Consider the following 15,646-nt stretch of genomic DNA (forward strand, 5'->3'; position numbering starts at 1 on the left):
CAAACGCGGCAACCCCTCAGCGCCGCTACCATTGCTGCACGAGAGACATTTGTTAACAATATAGTGCACAGGATTGATGACGGCGTTATGCATGTGGGTAGCATTTGATTTACTGACGAAGTTTATTTTTACCTGGACGGCTTCGTCAATAAACAGAACTGGCGCATATGGGGAACCGAAAAGCCACATGTTGCAGTCCCATTGTCCCTGCATCCTCAAAAAGTACTGGTCTGGGCCGCCATTTCTTCCAAAGGAATCATTGGCCCATTTTTCAGATCCGAAACGATTACTGCATCATGCTATCTGGACATTCTTCGTGAATTTGTGGCGGTACAAACTGCCTTAGACGGCACTGTGAACACCTCGTGGTTTATGCAAGATGGTGACCTGCCACATCGCACGGCTGACGTCTTTAATTTCCTGAATGAATATTTCGATGATCGTGTGATTGCTTTGGGCTATCCGAAACATACAGGAGGTGGCGTGGATTGGCCTCCCTATTCGCCAGACATGAACCCCTGTGACTTATTTCTGTGGGGACACTTGAAAGACCAGGTGTACCGCCAGAATCCAGAAATAATTGAACAGCTGAAGCAGTACATCTCATCTGCATGTGAAGCCATTCCACCAGACACGTTGTCAAAGGTTTCGGGTAATTTCATTCAGAGACTACGCCATATTATTGCTACGCATAGTGGATATGTGGAAAATATCGTACTATAGAGTTTCCCAGACCGCAACGCCATCTGTTGTTGACAATTGTAACTACTGTAATTTCGAAAGTTTGTCTGCCTGAAAATGTACTGTTGTCCCAAGCATATTGCAACGAACGGTGTATTTCTATCGCTGCTCGTTTAGTTTGTATTGCCGTTTCAAATATACCGGTCATTTTTGAAACACCCTGTATGTTACACAGACAAATTTATTCCAGAAATTTCATAACCCAAAACTAATTTTTTATTTGTGTTGCAACTTTTTTCCATCGGTGTATTTGTTAAGAGTTATACACAATTCAGGTATTCATTTTGGCAATGCTTTATTTGTAATTGTCTGCAGTATAGCATAGAGCCTTCCTGCATCAAAGTAACTAATGCCTCTGCATCAATTTCAATATCAATTTGCACACAAAAGTGACACATGCACAATAAATAAAGTAAATGGTAGCTGCTCGCCATCAGGCTTTCACTGCATTGTGATAAGACTGTCACTGCCACTGGTAGTTTTGCATTATGGCAGCTGGCCTCAGCATCAACCTATACATTCGCCAGTTGGCAGCAGCTGTCTTCTGGCCACTTGTCACAGTGAATAAAAGTCCTCTTTAACACTGTGGGCTACCGAAAAGCCGATGAACACTATAGCTTGTGAACAGGCTAAAAGCAGCTCCAAGCAGGTAATAATTAGGCCACAGACAGGCACCAGAATGATAGTCTATCACTGCTACTTTGGGTCAGTTATTCGTTATTGCATTATCTTCTGGGGAATTTCAACAAATGTCATGAGGCTCCTAGCATTATATAAGAAAGTAATTAGGAACATTTGTCATGTAAAAAATTAAAAATACTGTAATCTCCTCTCTTTACAAATATAAGTTGTTGAGTTTCTTATGTAATAAGTAATGTATGTATGCTTGACTTTTCTGATCCCACCACAACTATAGTACTCAACAAAGAGAATTTTGAACTTCTGACCCACCATTTAAAATGCCCAAACACAAGGAAAAAAATAGAATGAAATAAAAGGTAGTTGTATACATTTAACATGGAGACTGGTTTACTGAAAGATTGCTCTTTACTCACGTCTAGTGTTCTATTGAAGAATTTACTGACAGCAGTTTCACAGTTTGAAAGAGAGATTTACATAATTTATTTTATTTATTAAAATAATTTAAACTTTTGTATTTTTCTTCAAAATGTTCTTATTTTAAATGGTGACATGTCTCCTATACACTGAATCAAATTATTTGACACTTTTATGTAATGAAATGAATAAACCACTGTTGCCAAGTGCACACGGGGATGAAGGTGGTGCAGGGTAAAGGCAACAAGATGATATTTCAAAGTAAAATCACCAGAAAAATGTTGCCATGAAAATAACTGAAAAAGTAATTAATCTTTACATTTATTAACTAAAACAGTGTAATTCTCTTTATTCATGACAATGCAAGTTTTCAGTGTTTAATATGACAATTTTGCATTAAACATAAATTAATAATTATATTCTTTATAAATAAAACATATATTATTGATTCTAGAGATGTTTCATTGTTGAATTACACTTACTACTGAGTTGGGCTTATATAAGGTCTTTACATACTGTAATAATTGCTGGTTGGTCATCAAATTCAAATTATTCTTTTCTAGGTTCTTTGGATTTCAACATCAACCTCAAATATCTCTTCTGAATTTGCATTTCATTCAGTCACTTTGAAAGTGTCATACAAACCATGTATGGTCAAACCTGCAATAACCCCTTCCTCCATTTTCAAAGCAAACTATGTGATACATGCACATAAAACTACTGTAGTGTCTGGGGTGAATGGGGTCACCACTATGCTTAGGTAGTGGAGTAACAAGGTGTTGGGGCAGTATCGGTGGTTAGTGGTGGCTCGGAAAACACAGAGGCAAGGTAAAACAACTTCATTCAGTCTTGTGCTAAAATGACTGAAGTGCTGAAATTTCATAGCCATGCCCCTTACTGGCCACCTACTGGCTGCACCGTCAGCTGCAGAGGGTTGTAACAGCATGCTGGATGTGTGACTACCATGTGCTGCTCTGCTGGCATTGTTTACTTCACTCAACTGCATGTGCCCCAGATAGCACTATGAGGCTATGAGTTAGGTTGCCAGTGATGTGAATTTCTGCCTAGATTATCACTGAGGCCCACTGGTGCCTACACCCTGGTACAGTTGGATGGTGGTGAAATCACCCTGGCTGTGAATCACTGACCTCCAAAGCAGAAGTTTGGCCACTGCTGCAGAGCCTGGAAATGGCTTAACCACTGTATTTCTCCAAGTCCATAAGTGCAGACTTAACCCTATGAGATAGTCTGATAGAGATGGCTGCTCAGACCAGCATCATCTGCTCACTGGCCCATAACATGTTGAAGATGTCAATGGGCCTGGTGGTGTGAAAGTGCTGCTAGACTGAGCATAACTTTGCTACAATCAAAGAGTATTTATAATGGTTAGTGCCACTTTTGTTGTGTCGATACAGTGCTTCCAGACACAAACAGTCCCACACCTTCATGACCCCAATGGTGCTGAAGCTTCCTTCAGGCTGGTTTATAGTTGCACTGCTTTTCTGCGATGTTACCAAGATTGCACAGTTTGCTATAAGCTGCCTTGTGGTAAGTAATTAGACTTGTTTATGAAATCTCATACGAGTGCCTCTGCACCTGCTTGCTTGACACACATACTAATGCAATGGAGCTGTTTGTCTCACAGTAATTCCCATAATTAATCACGGCATTATACTACTCAGCAGACAGCATGGGAAAAATGGAAGATGTACTATCCTTAATTCACTCTGTTGTACAGCAAATGTGCCACAAAACCTAAGAATTGTGTGTGGGATGTGAACATACTGACTATTTATGAGGAACTGTTGAGTCTAAAAGCACGAGAGCCTGTGTCTTCCCTTCTGTGCTATTAAAGGCCAGAATATTGCAATGCATTTTTATTGAAGAGACAGAAATTACTCTGTGTGGTGAAACATTATTAGCACCACATATTTACTAGTTATTTAAAGACAGTGTGCTCCTATTTTCAAGTATCACAAATTTAACTACAGTAGTAACAATAAAAACTAGTTCATTTTTACTTTAACATTTGTTTTACTTGTTTTCTGTGAATAAATGTTCCAGTTAGAGCTTCCAGGTAATGTAAAACACTGGAAAATACACAGCGTATATGAATAGATATATCCATTGATTATAATAATTCTCTTCATTTTGTCATTATCATAATGCCAGGTACATTGTGTTAAGATATTAATACTTTTAACTCCTGGATTTTATGGTAACAAATATTTATTACATCATTAGTAGGATACATGAATTTAAAACTCATGGGAACTGGATACAGAAAAGTCTCATACAAAATAAAAATAAATAAACAGTAAGGGTTAACTAGACTGTATTCAGCAGCATGTTCTGTAAAAATAGATGTGCTGCCAGAATTTGCCGTGAAAAAGTTGTATTGATTACTCCATTCCTTCAGCTTCCTCACCTTTTACTGAGTTTGAATTTCAGAGGTCCATCTGGTGCATACATGAACGTTACTTTGTATTCCAATGGTTGATGATGATATTCCAGTTTATATGATCGAATTAGCTGTTGACAAAAATGTAGTTATTTTATTTCAGTAAAACTTATGATTTAGTTGCTGTCTATGACTCAATGAATAAAGCTATAGAATTAAGCAGTGATTACAAATTGCATCTGTGTGCTCCATTAACATTTACCATTTATCTAATTAAGAACTGAATTGAGAAAAATGAATCATAGCTTTTAAAATAACTTCATTAAGAGAAAAGGGAAAGATAAAAAAACAGCATATATAAGTGGTGAAAAAGCTGATGCATTCACCAGAGTGAAAAGCTGATGGGGGGGGGGGGGGGGGGCAGGGGCTTGTAAAATACATTGCTACTTCCACTTTATTTCTTGTATCTTGTAATTTCCTGTTTTACTGAATAAAATACTACAGTGAAACTTCCTGGCAGATTAAAACTGTGTGCCCGACCGAGACTCGAACTCGGGACCTTTGCCTTTCGCGGGCAAGTGCTCTACCAACTGAGCTACCGAAGCGCGACTCACGTCTGGTACTCACAGCTTTACTTCTGCCAGTATCCGTCTCCTACCTTCCAAACTTTACAGAAGCTCTTCTGCGAACCTTGCAAAACTAGCACGCCTGAAAGAAAGGATACTACAGTGACCAATACAGTGAATTTCCAACCTGAAGGATTTAAGTTTTCTGTGTCTTCCCTAAAAAAGGGATAGTCCTTTTGAGAAGGACATGACAATTTCTTTCTCTAATCTGAGCTTATACTCTGTCTCTAATGATCTCATTGCCAACAGGATGTTAAATCTTAATCTCTCTTCCTTCCATTATCTCTTGACTTGAGTCTTTCCCACCAGCATTTGTTTATTTTACCCTATTAATTTCTCCAGTTTTTATCTCTCATTTTCTCTCAATTGTGGAATTTATGAAAACCAAAGATTTAACTCTGTTGTTAACCTACTATTGCAGTGATTTCTGCTTCTCAATTTTAGCTTGTGTGCTTCATAATGTTTCCCTGTTCCTTCTGTATTTCACACGGAGCTCTTTGATGTTGATGAGCTATTTTGTTTTTCATAATTTTATATTACATTACTGGAGAACAGCAATCTTATTGTGATAAAATTAATTAAAAACAATCTTGATAAATTATTTAAAAACAATCTTGATTGCAGCCAATTTTAACTTCTGACCAGTTTCAGCCTTTTAATTATGGACTATCATCAGAGTTTGCACTTTAATAACAAAATTAACAGTGCTATATTACATAGAGAAGTCAATGTTGTAAAAGTATACTCTACAAGGATGTATCATTACCAATCTAGATGACAGCAATGGTGCCTGACCTGCTATGGATGCCTTAGTCACTGTAACTGATGCTGATGGCTAAGCAGCCATGAGTTATATAGGTTAGAGAGGGGGCACTCTAGAGCTTAAAGCATAGCTGTCAGCCAATAGGGAACAACTTACATATCATTTTGAGTCTTCACTCTTAAATACATATATTTTAAATTTAACTAATCATGAAACGAGTTTATATTCATTTATGGTTCATAATCTATCTTACAGCCAGCCTCATAAAATGCATGACAATTTACTGTATGAGGTCCAGAGCTTCATGTGGATGAAATAATTAGCACTATAAGATCACTAGATCTACAGCTATTGCTATTTATTCAGGTAATGAAACCAAATCTATGGCATATTAACATGACAGTTATACATACTGAATATTTCTATTAGAAGTCAGCTTTTAAAGTCTTAAGAAACATTAGAAAAAATGTACACCATATTAACATAAAAATTATAGATATCGATTTATTTATATTAGTATTCAGTTATTTAAAGTCTTGAAAAACACAAGAAAAGCTGTTTTTTACAACTTTAAACAATATGTAAGTTATTCCCCAATGGCTGACAGCAAAGCCTGAAGCTTTGGAGTGCCCTCTCTCTACCCTGTATAAGTGTTGGCTGCTTAGCCATCAGCATAACATACAGTGTCTGAGGCATCCACAGCGGGTCAGGTGCCATCGCTGTCATCCAGATGGGTAATTATACATCATTTTAGAGTATACTTTTAAAACATTGGTTTCTCCATGTAATATAGCACTGTTAATTTTGTTATTACAGTACAAACTCTGATGATGGTCCGTAATTCAAAGGCTGAAGCCAGTCAGAAGTTAACATTGACTGCAAACAAAACAGCTTTTAAATAATTCTATTTTCTTTTGTCTAGAGTCACCTTTAAGACATCTTAGAGGCCTGACACTAACAAAGTTGAGTTGCTGAATTGCTATTGTTGTCAATTGCTAAAAGTATTGAGATAAATTTATAAGTCCAATGAATTTACAAGTCTCTTTGGGAACTCTGAACAGGTTCCAATTGCTATGTTCCAATGCTTCAATTTCCAGCAGTTTCACCCCCTTTGGCATTATTTGAACAATACCAGAATTGTGCAAATACATACAACACAACTTTGTGTGTCAATGTGTTTGGTGCATGATTCAAAGAATGGCAGCAGGAAAAAGAAGCCAACAGAGAGTTGCCTAGGCAACTATATTCAGATAGAGTGAATAACAATAATAGAAAATTTTCACTGCACAACTAAATAAAACACTTTGGGTTGTGGGCCAAGAGCTACAAAAATGGTTTTAAAAATTGAGTCTCGTATGAACAATGTAAAAATATCATGAAATCAACTAAGAAATGTCGTAATAATACTGAAGAGATATTGAAAAAAAAACATTAAAAAATGTCTCAATAAAAAGAAGAACTTCATTACAAACAAGTTCTCAAGGCCAGGAGTACTTTTTCCATGTGAGACATCAAAATAAAATTGTTTTCTAGTCAGGGTCTGTGTGATATTATGGATGGAGCTGAATCACTTGAAAACTGATACATAGGAGAAAAGAGTTGTTTATTTCATGTTTCTGAATCATTTTGCTTATGTGGTCAGTAACCTAGAGACGAGCAGTAACCTTACAGAAGGAGAAGGTAGTTCTCTACTCTTCTTATTAGCATAGTTAATATTATTTCATTTGAAAGCCACCTCTATGGATAAACCATCATCGATGCCGACCTTGGGTGCCTCCTTTAAGAAATGCTCCTATGATTCCAAGTTGCTATTGTAACCGATACTGAAATAGGATTAACTGTGGAATAAAGAACAAACTGCAAGGCTTTTTCTGAGACAAAATAGGCATCCCTCATAAGTCTATGGAATGGTGTGTGGCTGTGGCAAAGTGTGTATAGGTGAAACCAGAGAGCCAGTGAGAGAATGGACTGAGAGAATGGATTGATGGGCACAAATATCACAGATGTGTAAAAAAAGGGTGAACTCTGCAGTAGTGGAACATCACAAGAATTGGGGGAAAAAGAGCATATCCAAAGAAAATGAAGTTTGTAGAACAGAAGTCTGAAAACCAAATAAGATTTCTAATAACAGAAGCAATATAGAAGATGGCCATGGGCTTCCAGTTAGTAGCTCCCCACCATAAAGGAAGTAAACAGCCAGCCACAGTGCATGAGGAAAACAAACAACAAGGAAACTCATCTCTACAGAATGAAAATAATATTTTGATAACATTCCCCCTATCTTTCCCTGCCTGTTATCACTACATAGCCAATGAGAATGGTCAACAATTAGTAGTCAGATAAATTTTACTCAATAACTCCACATCTTCAAAACAAAAAAGTGAAAACTCCATTTTATAAGTGAACATTACACTGGTCTTTCACAGTGTTCAGCTAATTGGAGATGTCTGAAGATCCTGAAGACAATCCAAGAAGAGAGGCTCAAATGTCAATCATGTGACCTAGCAACCTAGCAGACTTTATCTTCAAATGGAATATTCTTCAAATATATGGCAACACCATTAAATTGGAAGCACATTACCTTGGCAAGTAGTATCTGCATTTCCAAATCAGCAAATCTGCGACCCAGACACATCCGTGGACCATGGCCATATGGCAGTGAAGCAAATGGGTGTACATGCAGCCCTGAGCCACCATCATTCGCTTTTAGCCATCTCTCTGGTAAAAACTGCTTTGCGTTTTTCACATACTTCTCCATGCTTCCTGTTACTATTGTTGGGAATACAAGCTGTACCTGCAAATATTTGACACCAACTGTTAGATAGTAAATACAGAAGTATAAACCATTACTGACAAATTTCACATTAATTAAATAATTATCTCTTTTTATCTAATTGTTATTCAGTTCATAATCTTTGGAATGACACTAAGTAATAAAGTACATCAGAATATATCCATATGTCCTTAAAACAAAAAAAAGAAGAATGAAAAAAAAACATTAAAATAAGAAATTATTAAATGAGAAATAACAATAAAAACAAGGATAATAGTAAAAAATTACCAACATAAAAATATGACCTGCCTTTGATGGGATAGGTGATGCTAGTGACCAGATTGAAGTTGGTGGTGGACAGAAAATGTATGTACGATAAAGCTCTTACCCCTAGGTCTATTACAACAGAAGGACATTGGTATTGCATAGGTTCCATGGGCGATGGAATATCACTGTTGGAGGAGTGGGAAGGATAGTGGATAGGATACTCCCCTTTTCAGGGCATGATGGGAGATAGTCAAAATGCTGGTGTAGAAAGTGATTCACTTGCTCCAGTCCTGGTTTGTACTGAGTCATTAAGGGAGTATTCATTTGTGGTCAGACTGTGTCAGTGTGGGAGCTGGTAGCTGACTGGAGATACAAGACTCAGGAGACCTGATTCTGTACAAAGTTGGATTGTAATGTTGTCTGTGAAGGCCCCAGAAAGACCCTTGGTATATTTTGAGAGGGTGTTTTCGCCACTACAGATGTAGCAACCACAGATGGCTAGGTTATGTGGAAGGAACTTTTTGGTATGGAATGGGTGGCAACTGTCAAAGTGGAGGTATTATTGGTGGTTGGTAGGTTTGATATGGATGGAGATATTGATGTACCCGTCTTTGAGGAAGTTGGCTTGTTGGCTTGTCAGGTTGAGGAGGACCAAGGGAATCAAATGGGGAAAAAGGTGTTAAGGTTCTGAAGGAATGTGGATAGGGTGACCTCATTCTCAGTCCAGATCACAGAGATATCATCAGTGAATCTGAACCATGTGAGAGATTTGATGTTCTGAGTGCTTATGAAGGGTTCCTCTAGATGGTTCATGGCTTAGGATGGTGCCGTGTCAGTGCCCAATTGCTGTCCATCGATTTGTTTGTAGGTTATGCCTTCAAAGGTGAGTAATTGTGGGTTAGGATATAATTGATCATGGTGACCAGGAAGGAGATTATAGATTTGGAATCAGTTGGGCACTGGAAAAGGTAGTGTTCAAATCACAGCAAGGCCAGGGGCATTAGGGATGTTAGTGTAGAGGGAGGTGGCATCATTGGTGATGAGCACAGTGTCGTGTGGGAAGGAATCTATGGAGAGTCAGTGCAGAAATGGTTGGTGTCTTTGATATAGGCAGGGTAACAGGCAGCATGTGATGGTAAATGAGTGAAGAGATTCTCTAGGTGGGGGGCACAGTAACTGTCTGCAATGGGCATCCTGAGTGATTTGTTTTATGGACTGTAGGAAGCATGTAGAAGGTGAGAGTGTGGAGAGTTGTAGGGGTGAGGGAAGAGATAGGGGAGGGGTTCTGAGATGGTCTTAAGAATTTGAGGAGTGACTGGAGATCCTGTTGTGTGTCTGGAATGACGTCACTGTGGCAGGGTTTGTAGGTGGATGAAAGTGACAGCTGGTGGAGTCCTTCCACCAAGCAATCCCTGTGGTGGATCCTTTGTTGGTAGGTAGGATTATAAGGTCTCTCCTCTTCCCCACCACAGCCCAGCCTCCTCGTTAGCCCTATCACATCAGCTGCAGTTGCTCACAGTCCATCCAAATTGGCCAGAGACAGTGAGAGTTGTGCTTTCATGAATGTGTGTTTGTTGTCTATATTAGGCATTTTGGCTAAATGCGTGCATATGTGCATATCTCCGACTCTGTATCTCATGTATATGATGAGCATATAATTGATGTCACTTTTTGTCACACCAAGAATGTTCTCCTACACTCACTTCTTTATAAGAGAAATGGTTAGCAAAATGTTTAAAATACATAGCTGCAGAGATAAGTTACTTATTATTATTATTATTATTATTATTATTATTATTATTATTATTATGAACAGAGGTTTCATTGCATTTTACCCCTTTTGGTATGTGATAACCACCAATGATCGTGTCCTGCTGGAGTGTCCTTCCATTACCAATCACTGTTGAGTACATCCTAGAAAGATATCAGAATGAAATTACTAGATGAGTAATACAAATAACAAAGAAAAAAAGAATGAGCCATAGATTCACTGATACATCAATATTGTTCAAAATATAGAACGATTAAAACAATTTTAAATCAGGAAAAGCTGAACACTGAAAAATACAAAGCCTGCAGTAATAGAGCAAACAGATACAGCAGTGACACTTTTTGTGGACAAAAATAAGTGTAAAGCCTAAACAGTAGCTAGAGGTACACAATTAGAATGACAACAGCTGAGTACATCCTGAAATATTCATTAATCATGCATCTAGAAAAGTAGCAGCATTACATATGAATAGTGTTTAAGTTTAGTTGTGCATGTATGTGTGTGTGCTTGTGTGATCCATGATTTTGACTTTAATTTATCTGACATCTGATTTCAGTCTCCATATAGAAATTCACATCTCTAATTCTCAATGTTTCTCAAACTTGCATTATATCTTCTACACAGTCTTTTTAGCTCAATCTGCTCTTTGTCATTACTAGGCTGTGATTGAAGTCTGAATACACATAAAATTCACATTACAATACTGATTTATAAATCTCTGTGTGCACATGACATACTAAACCTAATTATCTTGTGATATAGTCCAGATCCATTATGCTTTCATGCTTTCTCCTTTGTTACCTTCTATGAAAAGTTTACTACTCGTACAGGTAAGTGGAGGATTCCAAAGAACACTTGATGACCACTTCCTCTTTGTTTGTACGAAAATATCCAACAGCTACTAGATTATAAAGCCTGAAATGTTAGATTTTCACAAGAAAGTCTGCTGTGCCCTTTCAAAGGAACCATCCCAGTTTTTGTCTGAAGAAATTTAAGGAAATCATGGAAAACCTAAATCAGGATGGTCAGAAGCAAGTTTTAACCATCATCCTCCCAAATGCAAGTCCAGAAGGCTAACGACTGCACCACCTCAGTCGGTTCTTTATGTTGGTGTGTAGAATGTTTGAGCCTGGCAACATACCATCTGACTTTTGGAAAAACATCGTCCACACAATTTCATAGATTGCAAATACTGACAAGTGCAAGAATTATTGCACAATCAGCTTAACAGCTCATACATCCAAGTTGCTACCAAGAATAATATACAGAAGAACAAAATAGAAAATTGAGGATGAGTTAGCTGACAATCAGTTTGGCTTTAGGAAAGATAAAGACACTAGAGAGACAATTCTGACATCAAGATTGACATTGGAAGCCAAACTAAAGAAAAATCAAAACACATTCGTAGTATTTGTTCAACAATGAAAAATGATGCAAGGTGCTTGAAATTTTGAGAAAAATAGGGGTAGACTATAGGGAAAGCTGAGTAACATACAATATTTACACGAACCAAGAAGGACTAATAAGAGCAGCAGACCAAGAATGAAGTATTCAAATTAAAAAAAGACAGACAGGGATGTAGTCTTTCACTCCTACTGTTCTATATATACATCAAAGACACAGTTACAGAAACAAAAGAAAGATTTAGGATCTGAATTAAAATTCAAGGTGAAAGGGTGCTAATGACAAGATACATTGATGTCTTTGTTGTCCTTGCGAATATGAAGATGACCTATATGATCTGCTGAATGGAGTTAACAATATAATGAGTACAGAGTAGAGACAGAGAGTAAATCAAATAGAGATGAGAATAATAAGAAGTAGTGGAAATGAAAACTGTGAGAAATTACTATTGGGATTCATAATTACAAAATAGATGTAGTTAAGGGATTCTGCTACCTAGGCAACAAAATAAACTGTGATGGACAGCCCAAGGAGGACATAAATAGCAGACTAGCACTGGCAAAAAGGTCATTTCTGGCTAAGAAAAGTCTACTCATATGAAATATATGCATATGCCTTAATTTGAGGAAGAAATTTCTGAGAATGTACATTTGGAGAAGAGCCTTGTATGATAGCATAATATGGACTGTGGGAAAACCAAAAAAGAAGAGAATCAAAGCATTTGAGATGTGGTGCTATAGAAGAATGTTGAAAATTTTGCAGACTTGTAAGGTAAGGAATGAGGAGGTTCTCTGAAGAATTGGCGAGGAAAGGAATATATAGAAAACACTGACAAGGAGAAGGAACAAGTATTGAGATATCAGACTAGAGGGAGTTGTAGAGGGTAAAAACTGTAGAGGAAAACATACAGTCAGAAAATAATTGAGGATATAGGTTGCAAGTGATACTCTGGGATGAAGAGGTGACTGATGACTCAAACAATGTCAGTGTTTCTATAAGCTTTTTGTTTTTATGAGTGCTAGCTACTACTGTGTGATGTGAATGCAATCTTGGTGTCATCGTCTTTGTCCCATGGCGTACCGTACATTGTGAAGGGCAACAGACACATTTTGACTTCCAAGGACACAAAAAACTCAGTATTTTTACTGAGACTGTTTTGTCAGACCTTAATATAGATCAACAACTTTGCACCCTATAAAAAATATTTCTGAATTCACAGCCTTGAGTAGTAGCAGGACAATAGTACAGTGTTAACATGTATCTCAAAAGTTTGGTGTAATAAGAGTTTTGGATTCATTTAAGAAATTGCTTATCAGTTGCAATTTTTATCGTATTTTGTGTGGCTATATTGTCTGTATTTAATTTATAAATACTGAAGATATTTCAAGGTATACATTCAGTAACAATTTTCCTGTTGTTCAGATCCTATACTTCTATTCATTCATACAGTATTTTCATTCCATACTTTGCCTTGTTCCCTATAACTTTCTTATTCCTTTTTTTCTCTAGCTTTATTTTTACACTTGATTTGTCTATATAACTTGAAGTTACTAAATTTATGCATATTTTGTACTAACATCTCATTTTACAAGTGAACAGTTTTTGATGAGGTTACTTAAAATCAGTAACTGTTCAGTCATATTTGAGTTTTCTACTGGGTCCCTAAATCCCTTCAGAAAATTTATGCAGTGATGCCATCACCATGATTTTACAGTTTGTTTGTTATATTCAGAAATAGTTCATAAATAATTATGTTTGATCTGGATCTAGTTATGAGAGAAATAGTTATAAACATAAATGAAAAACATGTATGAAGAACAGTGACCTGATCAGAGATTATATCTAAGAAAGGAGGCTGACTGTCAGTTACTGAGAGAGATGAAACAGCAAAAGGTGTGACAGGAAAACAGAGGAAAACACACACACACACACACACACACACACACACACACACACACACACACACACACACACACACACACACACACACATAAAAGCTCAAGATGTTAGGCTTGTTTAGTGGCAAAAAAGCCACTTGACAGTGGCTAAAAGTAAGAAAAGACAGGAAATTTGGATTGTAAGAGTTGAAACTAAACTTACAGACTACTGATAAATAGCTGCTGTGAACCATTACCTCAGAAGGAAATTTAGCTATTTGCAAATAGAAGAAGAAAAGTTAGTGTCTGAAGTGTTCTCAACTCAGATATCTACATCTACATTTACATCTGTACTCAGCAAATCACTGTGATGAACATGGCAGAGGATATGTCTCCTTGTACCACTTACTAGAGTTTCTTTCCATTCCATCCGCATATGGAGTGTGGGAAGAATGATTGTTTGAATACCTCTGTGCATGCAGTAATTATTATAATCCTATCCTCATGATCCCTGTGTGCATGATACATAGGGGACTGTAGTATATTCTTAGAGTGATCATTTAAAGCTACTTCTTGAAACTTTGTTAATAGACTTTTTCAGGATAGTTTATGCCTACCTTCAAAAGTTTTCCTGTTCAGTTTCTTCAATATCTCTGTGACACTCTCTCATGGATTAGACAGACCTGTGATTATTTGTGATGCTCTTCTCTGTATATGTTTAATATTTCCTGTTAATCCTTTTTGGTACAATCCCAACACTTGCACAATATTCTAGAACCAGTAACATGAGTTATTTGTAAGGAATCTCCTTTGTAGATTGATTGCAATTCCCCAATATTCAACCAATAAACCAAAGTCTACCACCTGCTTTACTCACAACTGATCATTCAATTCATATCCCTACCAATTGTTACACCCAGGTGTTTGTATGAGTTGGCAGATTCCAACAGTGACTGGTTCATATTGTAGCCTTAGGGTGTTATGTTTTCTGAAGTGCACTATTCTACATTTCTGAACATTTAAGGCAAGTTGCCAGTAGTTGCACCACTTTTGAAATCTTATCAAGATTTGACTGAATATTTTTTCTTCAGCTTCTTTCAGATAGTGCTTTATTAGAGATAGTTGCATCATCTGTGAAAATCCTGATGTTACTATTGACAATGTCTGCAAGGTCATCAATATACAACATGAATAGCAAGGGTCCCAACATGCAGCGTCCTTCCTACCAAAAAGTCCTCAATACAGTCACAAATTTCACTTGATCCCCCATGTGACCATATTTTTGACAACAATCACAGGTGTGATACCAAGTAAAAGTTTTTTTTTTTTTTTTTTAAATTAACAAATACTGCCTCTACTTGATTGCTTTGTTTCAAAGCTTACAGTATGTCATGCGAGTAAAGTGAGAGTTGGGTTTCACATGATCTCTGTTTTTGGGATCATTGCTGGTTGCCAGTGAGGAGTTCCTTCTGTTCAAGGTACCTCATTATCTTTGAACTCAAAATAGAATAAGATTCAACAACAAATCAATGTCAAGGATATTGCACAGTAGTTTTGTGGATCACATCTGTTATCCTTCTTGTATATGGGTGTGACCTGTGCTTTTTTTCCAAGAACTGGGCACAGTCAGAACAGTTACAAGACGGGCTAACTCAGGTGAAAATTCAGTATAGAATCTGACAGGGATTGCATCAGGCCCAGTAGCTTTGTTCAGTTTCAATGATTTCAGTTGTTTCTCAATGCCACTGATACTAAGACTTATTTCATTCACCTTTTCAGTGGTACAAGAATTAAATTGCAGCAGTTCTCCTGTGTTTTCCTTTGTGAAGGAATATTTATTAAAATGGAATTAAGCACTTCTGCTTTTGCTTTGCTACCCTCCCTCAATTTCAGTTCCTGTCCCATTTGCTAGGGACTGGACACTAATTTTGGTGCCACTTACAGCCTTAAAATACAACCAGAATTTC

At 37.1% G+C, this 15,646-nt stretch overlaps 1 protein-coding gene across 3 annotated transcripts in view; it reads right to left on the reverse strand.

The window, feature by feature from the left end:
• Positions 1–1,965: 1,965 nt before the first annotated feature.
• Positions 1,966–15,646, reverse strand: part of LOC126281965 (probable cytochrome P450 301a1, mitochondrial) — a 135,239-nt gene continuing 121,558 nt past the window's right edge. For all 3 annotated transcript variants that reach the window (XM_049981341.1, XM_049981339.1, XM_049981340.1), the window contains exons 9-11: positions 10,463–10,541; positions 8,169–8,381; positions 1,966–4,329 (exon numbers count right to left, since the gene is read on the reverse strand). In XM_049981341.1, the coding sequence (XP_049837298.1) occupies positions 4,222–4,329; positions 8,169–8,381; positions 10,463–10,541 (400 nt within the window). In that variant the 3' untranslated portion in view covers positions 1,966–4,221. The remainder of the gene's footprint in view (positions 4,330–8,168; positions 8,382–10,462; positions 10,542–15,646) is intronic.

Source organism: Schistocerca gregaria, chromosome 7, assembly GCF_023897955.1.
Source record: "Schistocerca gregaria isolate iqSchGreg1 chromosome 7, iqSchGreg1.2, whole genome shotgun sequence".
Taxonomy (NCBI): Eukaryota; Metazoa; Arthropoda; class Insecta; order Orthoptera; family Acrididae; genus Schistocerca; species Schistocerca gregaria.